The 12,948-nt window shown below is 53.7% G+C and overlaps 1 protein-coding gene across 1 annotated transcript; it reads right to left on the bottom strand.

The window, feature by feature from the left end:
- Positions 1–1,294: 1,294 nt before the first annotated feature.
- LOC119433034 (serine/arginine repetitive matrix protein 2) lies at positions 1,295–6,674 on the bottom strand. Its single transcript, XM_037700187.2, has one exon. It carries the CDS (start codon positions 6,672–6,674, stop codon positions 1,431–1,433), a length of 5,244 nt encoding a protein of 1,747 aa, XP_037556115.1. The 3' UTR covers positions 1,295–1,430.
- Between the last annotated feature and the right edge of the window lie 6,274 nt (positions 6,675–12,948).

Genomic DNA, 12,948 nt, shown 5'->3' with positions numbered 1-12,948 from the left:
CCCTGGGAGATCGATTCTGTATCTGGAAATTCGTGTCACTAGTATGACCTTACTGCAGCTTTCTCCGTGTAGTTCTATCTCAACTATCGTAACAGCGTAGGTACCGTTTGTGCTGTTCACTTTGACAAGCGTTCAAATTGTTATCTAAGTACATTGCGCGACTACTTTATTTGTAGGACGAGGTTTCCGCCCACGAATAAAATAGATTAAAGTAATTAAATTATGGGGTTTTACGTGCCAAAACCACGATCTGATTATGAGGCACGCCGTAGTGGAGGACTCCGGAAATTCGGACTACCTGGGGTTCTTTAACGTGCACCTAAATCTAAGTACACGGGTGTTTTCACGAATAAAATAGTTTTTGGTTAGTAATTATTATTAACAGCATACCGTACAGTGTGAATTGCACTTGTCGAGCGGTCGACTGCGGACTGCGCGATCATGCGAAGCAGTGGCAGATGTTGGATTATAGATCTATTCCACATAACGCATGGTGCGAGCATGCGGCATGACAATGCGTGGTCTTATGGTTGCTTGCTCAGTCTGCGTGATCAGCATGAGCTGTTCGCCGTTTGGTAGGCATAGCTGCTTAAAATTTGCGAAGTCCTCCCGGAAGTGGGTTTGGTGTTGTAACACTTATTCAACGCAATGGCGTTTTAAGTCTATAGACCCATTCACTGTTTAAACATAGGCCCTGCACGGCTTCCGGTTTTGCCCTCTGACGTAGCTGCGAAGTGTAACTGGCAAAGAAGCAACCATGCGTTAAAACATAGCAGACTGATAAGGCATGTGACCGGAAGTTTCTTGGGGGCGGCGCGCTCGCTGCTGTTATCGCGAGCATGAAACCGTCTATACGGAACCCAACAGCAGAGTGCAAACTGAAACTACAGCGAAACGACGGCAACTTCAAAATTTTATTAAATGCTAATCACACTTTAAACGGCGAGAACGGCTGTCATATCCTTTTGAGTATTATCTCGACTCTCCATGGTATAGTTGTACGTAGCTGCTTATCATAAAGCTGCAAGCAAAAGGCAGCTGACATGACGATTACGAAAAAAAAGCAGGGGGGGGGGGGGGTCTGAACTAAACTTCGCGTTATTTACTAGACTAGCATTCTTCGCCGGGACACTGGCAAAAATAATATACCGCCGGTAAATGTGAGAAACAATCTCAGACAAAGAAATTCCATGAACAAGTAAACTATGGTATAATATATACCACGCTAAACTGCGTATGAACCAACCGGTTCTTAAACACGTGCCGGCAATTTAAGTAGATGGATGATGACTACACGCCACATGATGCGCGTTCACATTGATCGATGCAGAGCATCGCAAAGTATCGTATCGCCAGAGCGTGCAAAAACGAATTAATGTTTATGTCTATAGTATGAGTAAGCGTACATAGCGTCCGCGGTTTCGTAATGTTTACGGGTGCACCCGCGAAACCCCGGAAGGCGATGATCGGTCGGGTTCTCGATACTCCCAGCGCTGCGTCGGTTGCTCTGGGCGGTCGCGACGCATCACGGAACACGAGCCGTGCCTAGCTGACGCCATAGGATCCTGGGGCTTGCAGTGGTAGGCCTCGGCGAACTGCTTGATGTGCTTGAGCGGGACGTTGACCCTGTCTTCCGCGGACATCAACGACCTGTGGAAAGCGGGGGCCGTCGACTGGCAGTTGTCCAACGCGAAGTAGATAAAGAACAGCTGCCTCGCGGAGGAGCTTTCGAGGCCGGCGAGCCGCAGGTCGAGGTTCCAGATTCGCCTGAGGGGAAGGAGCTCTTCGAACGCCTTCATCGCCAGCAGCAGCGCCGACGTGCTGTCGAGGAAAGCCCGACGCAGCTGCGAGACGGCCTCCGGCGTCGGCGCGGTGGAGAAGGCGGCGAGGCTCGACTGGACGTCGCCGTCGAAGCAGCCCAGCAGAGCGTCCAGCTTGGCCCGAGAGTCGTCCGTGAAGCCCACCGGCACGTCGCGTTCGTACGGGTCCTCGTACAGCAGCTGCACCAGAGCCCGGTAGAACCGGACGGCCACGCGCGCGAGGTGGAACACGAAGAACGAGCTGTTGCTCGCCACGGACGCGTTGAACAGCGCCGCCGGCACGTGGACCACCCGCAGCGAGCGGCGGAAGGAAGCCTCGGTGGAGAACTCCGAACCCGCGACGCTTCGCCTCAACAGCGCGCTGTCGCCACGCAGTTCACGGAACTTCTGGGCTTGCCGACGCCGAGAGACGTTGGCGAAGAACAGTAAAGGGTATTCGGCGTCCAGCCGTTCGTCCAGAGGCGCGCAAGCACCATCTCGCCTAAAGTCTCGCCGCTCGCCGAGAGACTGGCCGAACTGCGTCAGGGCGCGTCGCTTGACGCGGTAGCGTATCAACAGCGACGACAGCTCGCTCATCCAGGGAAAGTCGGCGACGTGCCTCAGGAAAACCGATTCTAACTGAGACAGCCACTCTCGCGTCGACATCTCCTGGCCGTTGGACAGGCGCCACATGTGGGCCGCCTTCGCGAAGCAACCCGGTAGAGCCCGTTCGACGAGCCGAGCGCACAGCAACGGGGTGTCGTCCTTGGCGTCGCCGACCATGCGGCCCAGGCGAACCTCGGTGAACAGGTATCGCAGGCCTCGCAGCTCATCGGGGAGGAACGGCGCCACGTGGACGATTGCGAGGAAACCCAGATAGTTTAGCGCGTCCAGAGGCGGCACCGTTTGCAAGGCTCCCTGCAGTTCTCGCAGGAAATTGTGGACCGAGTGGAGGACCACGTTGTCGGCGCCGCCGATGCCGCCGTCCAGTAGGACGGTCAGGAACGTCTGCAGCCCCAAATGCTTCAGCTGTCCGAACTTGACGACAGTGACGCGGTCGTCCCCGTAACCACTGCGGCACGCGGCTGCGATGAGAGTGCACGCTGACCACATTTGGCCGCCAAGGGCGTCGGCAGCCACACCCGAGTCTCCGATTTCAGCGGCAGCTTCGCGCACTGCTGCGATAAAAAGGTCCTCGGCTTCTTTATTGTCCTTGCCGACGCGAGTGTAGAGGCAACGAGGTTGGGATAGCTCAATAGCTGTGACATCCACATTGTCAGGATCGGTACCGACGCCGGCACGAACGAGTGTTGCCAGATTCAAGTCTCGGCTCAGTTCAGCAGCAAAGGTCCACACCGCCCTTATGTCCTCCACCGCGGCATTTCTGGGCCACTTCTCTATTTTCCACTGGGAAAACAGCGCGCCAATGGCCTCCTTGGATGTCCCGGCGCTGCGACTTCTGTCGGCACAGGCCTTGTAAAGGTTCGCCGCTACCTGAACGTCTCGTTGATTCGCGCTGCTGACAACGGCGACAAGCTGGCGCGCAATGTTATCCTGGAGCAGTGTGTCTCGCGAGACCACCGACCCACTGCTTAAAGCGTGGGCCGGATGCTCGCTCATCCAAACGTTGCAAACGTGCTTGTAGAAGTTATCACACGGCCGCTCTTGTTGGCTGAGGAGTCTCCCGATGTACCGTGCCTCCCGCTTGCAGTGGTCTGTCGTGCAGTAATACACCTGGATAGCTTTTGGCGTGCCTGGGACGACTTCCGGGCCGATCGGCTCGTGCCATGGTTCGGGATACTTGTGTTGGGTAGTACCACTGGGAACCGCATGGATAGTAGCCCCAAGTTGTTTCTTGCAGGTGATGACGTAATATACCATCATCACGCACGTTACCATGGTCAGCGTGGCGGCCAGACTCGACAACAGCAGACAGAGGTAGGCCGGTGCAGACTGGGCTGCATAACTTTCCGTAACGGCGTCTCCTTGCTTCTTCCGGGTCGTGAGTGAACGAGACTTCCGGTGGGGCGACCTGTCGTGGCCTTTCCTGTGTCTGCGTCTATGGTGCCTTTTCTTTCCCCTGTGTTTCCTTGTAGCCGATGAGGTTCGGTACGGCGAACTTCTGCTGACGCTTTCAGACTCCCTGCCTCGCTTGCTTCTGGATCTGCGGCTGCCTCCACTTCTAGATGTGCTCCTGCTATTTGATTTCTGACTACGACTTCGCGATTTCCTGCTGCTTCTGCTACGGCTACTATGCCTGCTTCTCGATTTCGTCCTAGTTCGGGATCTCTTTCTTCTAATTTTGTCTTCTCTACTTGCGTCGCGACTCTTCGTACTCGTCTCGGTATTCCTATCGCGACTGCTGCTCTTGCGAGACCTCTCGCGACTTCGCTCAGAGCTTAAGCTCCTCCTCTTGCTCCTATTTTTCGATCCGCGGCTAGACCTGCCACTACGATGGCTTCCACTTCGGGTTCGGGACCGGCCACTATGTGACCGGCTTCCTTTTTGACGCTTCGAGCCGCCAGATACGGTGCTTTCAGGTGAAACGCTCGAACTCTCCGCCTTTCTCGGACTTCTATCCGTTTCTCTCTCTGATCTGCTACTCTTGGAACGCCGATGTTTGGAGCGGCTTCTTTTGGACGCCCTGGAACGACTTTTGTCTCTTGGAGAGCCCCTTCGCTTGTGCTTCTTGTCGCGTCTGTGCTTCTTTCCATGCCTGTGGTGTGGGGACTTCTTCCTAGAGGATTCCGGGCTCAGCGAACTTTCCTGACTTGTAGGAGACTGACTCGACGGGCTCTTAAGGCCGTCAGGACTGATCATGCCAGAAGGGCTTGCTGGGCTAACGTGACCTGCGGGACTGCCAGGACCTGCTGGACTCGTAAGACTTGGTGGACTACGCGACTCGGCCGGGGTAATTTTTCCGCTTGGTGGGCTTCTAGGACTCGTAGCCTCTTCTCGGCCCTTACGGCTGCGATGACGACCATGGCCTCTGCGACTTCTGTGATGCCTGTCGTGCTTCGAGCGCTTCGAGGGGCGCCCGGATCTTCTACTGGTCGCCCTCTGATCAGACTTATTGCCTGTTCGGCCACTGTCCGGTCGACGCTTCTTATCTGGCAGCGTAGACGTCGAAAATGAACTGAAAGGCAAAGTGTCCGTTTCTGTGCCCGGACTCCCAATTGGAGACTCGCCCTCCATTTGGCGTGTACTAAAGATGAGATCCCGATGAACACCTGCTACGCTTGGGACGTCGCCAGTATCCCACTGAAAGAAGTAGGAATTCGTTGTCCCGTTCTCCGGGGCGCCTTTCGGGCTGTACTTCTTTCGATGTCTTCGGTGTTTCCGGTCTCTGTCGTTCTTAACGTGTCTCCCGCGTTTCTTGCGCTCCCCGCCTTCTTGTGGACTCGTATTGCCTGAGTGCCCGGGCGATTCCTTTCCTTTGTTATCTCTCGTCCTTCGCTTGGACTTCCGTTCCTCTCTTTCCTTCGGATTTTCCTCTCCTGGACTCTTGTCCGCTTCGGTTTCTTCTTTTCTGGGCTTTCGCTTGGACCTCCGTTCCTTTCTTTCCTGTGGACTCGCTTCTCCTCGACTCTTGTCCGCCTTGGTTGCTTTATCTTTTCTGTATTTTCGCTTGGACTTCCGTTCTTTCCCTTCCTTCGGACTCTCCTCGTCGGTACCCTTTTCCGCTTTGGTTTCTTTATCTTCTTTGGACTTTCGCTTGGACTTCCGTGCCTTCCCTTCCTTCGGACTCTCCTCTTCGGCACCCTTGTCCGCTTTGGCTTCTTTATCTTCTCTGGACTTCCGCGTGGACTTCCGTTCCTTCCTTTCCTTCGGACTTTCCTCTTCGGCACCCTTGTCCGCTTTGGTTTCTTTATCTTTTCCGGACTTCGGTTCCTGTCTTTCTTTAGGACTTTCCTCTCCGGCATCCTTGTCCGCCTTGGTTCCTTTATCTTCTCTAGACTTCCGCTTGGACTTCCGTTCTTTTTCCGTTGGACTCTCTTCGCCATCATCCTTGTGCTCTCTGGACGTTCGCTTGGACTTCTTGCGTTTCCCGTTATCATTAGGACTCTTCTCGCCATCCTTGTCCGCTTCACTTTCTTTATCCTCTCTCGATTTCCGCTTCGACTTTGACCTTGACTTGGGCTTCAACCTCGGTTCTGATCTTTGTTGTGGGCTTGTTGCGCCACTGCCTTGCCCGCTGGGTGGGGACATTGCGCCGTCTGTCGGCAACTCATTTGGTTCTTCTTTTTCTGTTTCCTTCTCTGCCCCCGATGTCTTCTTTTTCTTGTAAGATCTTTTAGACGAGCGCTTAGACTTTTTATTAGAAAGTTGCGATGACGCGGAAATAACATTGACTTCGCGTTTCTCATCCTTCCGCGAAGGCGCGAAGGGCTTCCGCAACGACGACTTCACGCCCGGAGCGACCGCTTGAGAGCTGTCGGAAGAGTTTCTATCTACAAGCCACATGCTCGATCCAAGCTGGGCTTCGCTGGATCGCGTAAGCTCAGGCCGAGGCAGGGCGCCACGTGTCACGGGCACCGGGCTGATGACGAAGTCGAAGGATCGAGACAGCGCACCACTGAGTTCATACGTTGATCCCGCGACGGTCGTCTCGGACTTCTCCTTACGCCTCCTGCTGTCATCTCTGTCGCGCTTGCGCGATCCTGATTTCCTCTTGCGTCGGTGTTCACCTTCGTCGTTGTTCTCGCCACGCCCTCGACTGCCGGAGGACTTGGACCTAGTTCTCTCGTCGGCGTCCTTCGAGCGATGGCTCCTTCTGTGCGGTCTTGTGCTCTCTACTTTTCGCTCCCTACGGGGATTCTCACCCGCAGCAGTCATCACCATAGGATTAAAGCGGCTAGTACGTGTCTTGGGCATCACGCAAGTACCTCGGTTGTCTTGCCGCTGGATGTCACCTTGACCCTCTGGAAATGGTCTGTGCACTCCGGACGTCTCCAGGGCCACGCGTTTCGGTTTTTCTGACGTGGCGATCCGCGCCGCGCTCAAGGGGACGCCGTCTCCTACTGGTATCGTTTCAGTTGCTTTCCGAAAAGGGCTTCTCCGGTCATGGCGATCAGACGAACGAGCAGCGTGGTACAACGGCTGCAGATCTTGTTCCGACCCTTGGATCGTGAAGCCTACGTCATTACGACGGCTATGGCGGGTGCGCTCCAAGCGAAAGCTCTGGGCTCTGCCTTCCGCCCCAGAAGGAGCACCTTCTGACTTCAACCGTAAAGTCCGCGCTTGTCCTGAACGAGACGTCAAAGCTCCAGGTTCCGTTCTCTTTCCTTTTCCACGAACTACAGGCGTCGGCAGTGCTCCCGGTGGGCCGCTTCGGAAAAGCCTCCTGGCGATCGAGCCGATGCCGGTCGATAATCTTCCAAACAGCGACGACTTGGGATAAGCAGAGTCATCGTCGGTAATGCGTTGCCCCTCTATGTCCCCGAAACTGCTAGGTGTCGGTGCTTGACGGCCTGCGAAACTGTCGCTCGGTGTCCTGCGGCCTATCGCCAGAACGTATCGGCCTGATCCGGAGCAAACGGGACGTTTCGCTTTCTCTTGTTCTTCGGCGTAGACATGGCGTCCGTGGCCGTACGTCATAGCTGTCGATCCAATTCGCGCGACGTTGGCTTTCTCGAGTACAGCTGGGCGCTTTTCGCCATGCGTCGATGGCATCGCGTTAGCTTTCTGGGGCGTGCCGTGCACCTTCCTCGATGCTGAGGACTTGGCCCAGTGAGGAGAACCTTCCGCGTCTATAAGGGGCGTTAGAGAAGATTCGTCTGTGCTAACGTACCCCGGAGTTTCTGCCGAGCTCCGAGTCGCGATATCTTCCGTCTCTGGTCTTGGTGGACGGGACGGTCGTCTCTTGGAAGTCTTCGCAGCGGAAGCTCTGGCTTTCCGCGATGAGTGACCAGGGACAAGCCGTGGCTCACGCCGCCGTAACGACTCCGACGAAGACGACGGTGCAAGTACTTCGTCCCGAGGAGTAGAGGACCGTGGATAGCTCTCGTCCATCACCGAAACCAACGGCGAAGCTTCCTTGTGCTTGTCTTCTGTGGCTGGCACCCCCAACCGCAGGCTGGGGCTGTTGCACTCCGTCTCAGACAAACGGTACCTCGATCGCCTGGGGGGGGGGGGGGGGGATGCTTGACTACCACGCTGTGCGACCTCGCATCAACTAGGCTTAGGCCTGTTTCAGGGGATGTCTGGCGACAGAAGATGCTCAACTCCCCCAGTCCTTGGTTGGGCCCAGGAGAAGCGGCAGACGCACCGAGGTGTTGCGCGGCCGATAATCAAGATGGCGTCTTCTCGTCGCGTGTCCTGCGCTGCGAGTGCTGCGCGTGGGACGCGGCCGGAGGTAAAGAAGAAAAGAAATGATGGCGCCCTGTGTGCCTGCTTCAGACACGGTATGAAAACCCTTTGAACACCTTGGCAACGCCGGGTTCAAAAATGCACAGGCTTTGCAAAACCGCCCACAAATCACGAATTTGTGCACACCGATCTCATTCTTGTTACTCTTGGACATGCGGTTTAAATTTGAAGGGCACTGTAGAAGTAAGAAAATTAGTCAGGAGGAGCCACTTACGCGCCAATGAAAGAAAGAAAAAAATAATAATGCAGTATCCGTGTGTTCCACCATAGAAGGAAAACAAAACGAAGCCTTCCTTGACGATTATCCATGTCATGCGAAGCATTTCTGAAAGGTGTACAGACGACGCAAATGTGTGCAAAGAGCAGCGACGATGGTATGACGTACGACGACCACATGACGACGACTGCATGACGACCACGAGATGACGGTACTGCATGGATTGCTGGAGTGACCACGATGGTATAGTGACAATGGTGCGACGACGACGCGTGACGACATGATGGCGATGGAATGATGTTAAAATGAATACAATGGTTTGGCGACAACGGCTTGAGGACAACGATATGGCGTTTCCTCTCTTCAGCGTCGACTGCCGCCTTGCGACGCGACGGCTTCAAGGCCAGCGCGCCGCTTTCGCGTCTGCGCGCGCTCAAGGACGGCAGCGCGCATGCGCGCTCAGACGTGCCCACACGCCCAAGGGTCGAGCCGCGCCCAGCTCTCTTCCTTCCCAGACTCTAGTGACTCCACCGATGATGATGATATTGGAATACCCTTTGAAACGGGGCGGTGACAAATAGTCACCTAGCCTCCTTGGTTTAATCAGGTATACTGTACACGTTTTTCCTTCTAGCATTTTTTGTATACATCTCCATAACCTTTTTTAGAGCGCAGCTCTTGATGGCCCGTCCCTGGGGCGAGCGTCGGCGACGGCGTAACCGAGAACGAGTACAACAGCGAAAGATGAAAGAGCGAGACGGGAGCCGCGAACTGCGGAGACCAACGAGAGCGGCTTCTTCTGTGACGTGCGCGCTTGAAACTTGTTTTATGCGGACCCAGCCAACCGCTCGTTGCGTACTTGTCTCAGCCGGACCGCTCGTTTCGTACTATCGTCTGCTCGCGTCAGCTGTCGCTCGCGCTTGTTTGGTTTGCTTGGTTTGGTCTCGTTCACGCTTGTTTCGATTGTCATAGTTTGCGATTGTTTTAGCTATGTTTGCTGCACTCATACCTGGCGAGGGGCCTTTTTAAGAGCTGAGAAACGGAGCGCGCAAGGCAACGTAACGTACGTAATTTCAGCCTTGTACGATAACAATTTACCAAATACCGGAGATTTACACGAGCAGCAGCACCAGTGGTACCTTCTTATGATACTACACAGACGAAAATTGCATGATGTGGCACTCTTTATACATAACCTCACTGTGGTGTATTAGCCCTTATTTCAGGTGTATAGACCCTTTTCACGAAGTGCTCCAGACGAACAACTTAAGTTGGCTATCGGCGGCGCGCCGCACATAAACTTTTAAAGAGACTAAAGTGTTGTGGCACAAGCCACCGCCTCGTTTCAAAGGGCATTGCACTAAACCCTGTCATGTGCCCTGTCGAAAATATTGCTTTCGCAGGAGTTGTAAAAAGTGCCATTCAAAGGGCGTTTTGTAGCAATACTTTTTAAGAGAGTTTAGTTGAAGCCGAGATAGAAGCAAATTAAATGTTGCGAGGAGGCAAACTACCCTTCCTGCTACACAATCTCCGATTGCCTCGTACAGAGCCGGCAAGTAACGTTCCCTCTTTCTCGTATATGAGTCTATAGGGCACACGTTACGCTTACGCCACGAATTCCTACTCCGTCTTTTCGCTCCTTGTCACGTAGTACGGAGGACGGAAGACTGGGATGGTGCGTTACGCACTACAGTCGAGCCAGGAAGAATCGGTCCGATACGCGATTGTGTCGTACTATCTTTTAGCGTCGCCGCTCTGATGCGACGGCAATGAAGACGATAAATGTATGCATCGCAATGAACGACCGAAGTTGTACAAACATATTTGAGAAAATGTGCGCAGAACGCTTAGCAAAGCACCCGAACAAGTGCACATCGATTACAACCTACCAGGAATCAAGCACACTCAGCTTTCTGCGGTTTTACGTGCCAAAACCACGATCTGATCACGAGGCACGCCGTAGTGCGGGACTCCAGATTAATTTTCACCACCAGGCGATTTTTAGCTTGTCCCCAATGCACAGGACACGGGCGTTTTTGCATTTCGCCCCTATCGAAATACGGCCGGGATTTGGTTAGACACCGTAATTTGGTCCCGCTGGGGCGAGCTCCATCACTGGAAAAGCTGGCGCCGCCGTCGGCGTGACGTGGTATGAGGGATCACGTGCACACAGAGGCCGCGTCGGCTGCTTCGGAAGCGAGCTGAAAACGAAAGTTTAAAGCTCCTTCCACCTGCGCTCTGGTTCTGCCTAAGTGGCGAGGTTTTCCCGCTTCGGGTGTCTGCTTGAAAACACTTGAGAGCACTATAATAGGTAGTGGCTGTCTTTGAAGGCGTCCAAGATTGTAGGCTACAGCTTGGTGCCGCACTGCCGGACGTACGCAACGGAGCGCGGTGTCAGCCTTCACACGTGCCCGCAGGACAAGAAGCTGCGCGAAGTTTGGATCGCGAAACTTGGAACCGGCAAGCATCCATCGGTTCCAACTTGGTTGCGCAGCAAGCACTTCCGCGAGGAAGATTTCTGCTACGATTTATGCTACGGCGTCGGAGCTGCGATGTTCGGCGAGTAGCAGAAAGCGCACACTGCCCTGCTAGTGTCACGAAGCTTCGGTCTATGAACTTCTTGATGCTAGACTACTGGCAAGTTCACTGGAATGGAAAGATAAGAAGCACATAAAAAAAATGCATGGCATATGCTCATGTTTGTGTTAGCACCAAACAATGAATGTACGGGAATAAGAAGCGGCGGGAAATTGCTCGTTGAGAAGACCGATAAACATACAGTGCGAAGCAACTTGAGAAGAAATATTTAAACGTCCAAGAATTTAGAAAAAAAAAATGAATCGTTGCGACGGCACATCACAAGTCGCCGTAGGCGTCTAAGTCCCAGTTATAACGAAATTATTTTTGAACAGCTCTGATAGCGTCCACGGAACAATGGTTGCTTGTGTACTGTCAAATGCTCATATGCTGCGGCCTTAAACTCACGGCACGGTGCGAAAACTTGCTCGCAGCGAACGCGAAACATTGTGCGCGGACATGCATGCAGACGCGCTGTCGGTCGCTACGAACCCGTGCAATGGCTTCATTGAAGCTTCGTTCTGTTATGCTCTATTTGGTTATACAGCCCAGCCCATTATAAGAACATATTTCACGTAGTTGGCTGTCAGCAATTGCCTATCTCTTTCACGCAAGAAGCCGGTTCGGGGAACACCATCGCGGCGACCGCGCGCAGTGGACGCTCACTGTACGTGTTCGGTAAAGAGATAGCGTTTGTAAACCATTCTGGTGCTTTGTTTGCCAAGGATTATTAGAGTTTTAGAATAGGGGCGTAGGGGCCCTGAAGAAATAACGTCGAAGCCACTGCGCATGCGCGAGACGCGAACTGCGCTTGGGTTTTGCGTCGGGCACGCTATTTCACTGATTTAGCGGGAACCCCAAAAGATGCTCCAAAAGCTTCGCGTCAACAAACATGGCGGCACCCATCGAAGCGACGGCTCTAACCATAGCCTCCTATGCTCTAACCGAGCACCAAACAGGGCTCGATTCGTGGTAACGCCTGAAGTTCGTAAGCTAAATATGACTGCGGTTATCGCTTTCTCTCAACTAACGTGTGTAATGAAGATTTGATTCGTTAGACGCCGCTGATTCCGAATTCGATTGTCGATTTCATGGCTCGTAGTACAGTTACAGCTAGTGTCTAGAATAGTACATACAGTGTACAGTACAGTGTAGCTCGTAGGCCTAGCATGGATCAGCTTGGCTGGTGAAGGCGTGTAATGTTGTTTACTCAAAATTAAGTGCAACAAATCGCTTGCTACTAATAGAATAATCTCTAAATTGTAATTAAACGCAAAACCACGAAAGTAAAAATTACTCTTCTAATCTTAAAATGGTATAGTTTATTTTAAAATTTGTACTAGTTTACCTTTGACACCGTAGTGGCGCTGCAAGCGCAAGACGCAATCGCAAAACCCTATTCTAAACTCTTCACTCCTGCATGCCCCAACGCTAACACCCGCAGAGCTCTTTATTATTATTGCGATAGCAATTATATGGACACTTGAAGTGGATTTCTGCCGTCGGCATCGCCGTGAGGTTCCGTATAAAGTCCAAGGGCGATAAAATCGTCGCCGCGCGCCGTATGTGCGAGTGAAGGCGCGCGGGGACGCGCGCTTTCACGGAGAGCGAACGCACGGCGGAGAGCAAACGTGACTTCCGTCGCGTGAAAGGCCGTGGGGGTATGGGAGTGAGGGGGGCGACGCTGTGCTGCGGCACCAAATGCGTATCTTGCAACCGGGCGCAAGGGGAACTGGCGACGCAATCTCCCACACGAAAGGAGCAAAGCGGCAAGGCAGCGCGGGGGGCGGCTTCTACTCTGCCAACAAATGCGTTCTTGTACTTTGCGCCGGGACCGGCGGCCGGTGTTGTCGCGCGCACCGTATTTTGCAAGGGATCTCCACACGGCTCTGACCTTTGTATGCGCCGTGCATTCGCCGCTCAGTTTCCGTTGAAGCGATAGACCGCACGAACCTTCGCTCGCTGCGGCGGCTGCGCTTGCTGCCA

Source organism: Dermacentor silvarum, chromosome 11 (genome assembly GCF_013339745.2).
Source record: "Dermacentor silvarum isolate Dsil-2018 chromosome 11, BIME_Dsil_1.4, whole genome shotgun sequence".
Classification (NCBI taxonomy): Eukaryota; Metazoa; Arthropoda; class Arachnida; order Ixodida; family Ixodidae; genus Dermacentor; species Dermacentor silvarum.
The sequence above is the reverse complement of the archived record's forward strand: the minus strand, read 5'-3'. Positions and strand labels throughout refer to the sequence as shown.

Coding starts and splice junctions, on each gene's coding strand:
- LOC119433034 (XM_037700187.2), bottom strand. CDS start 6,674: ATGCCCAAGACACGTACTAGCCGCTTTAATCCTATGGTGATGACTGCT.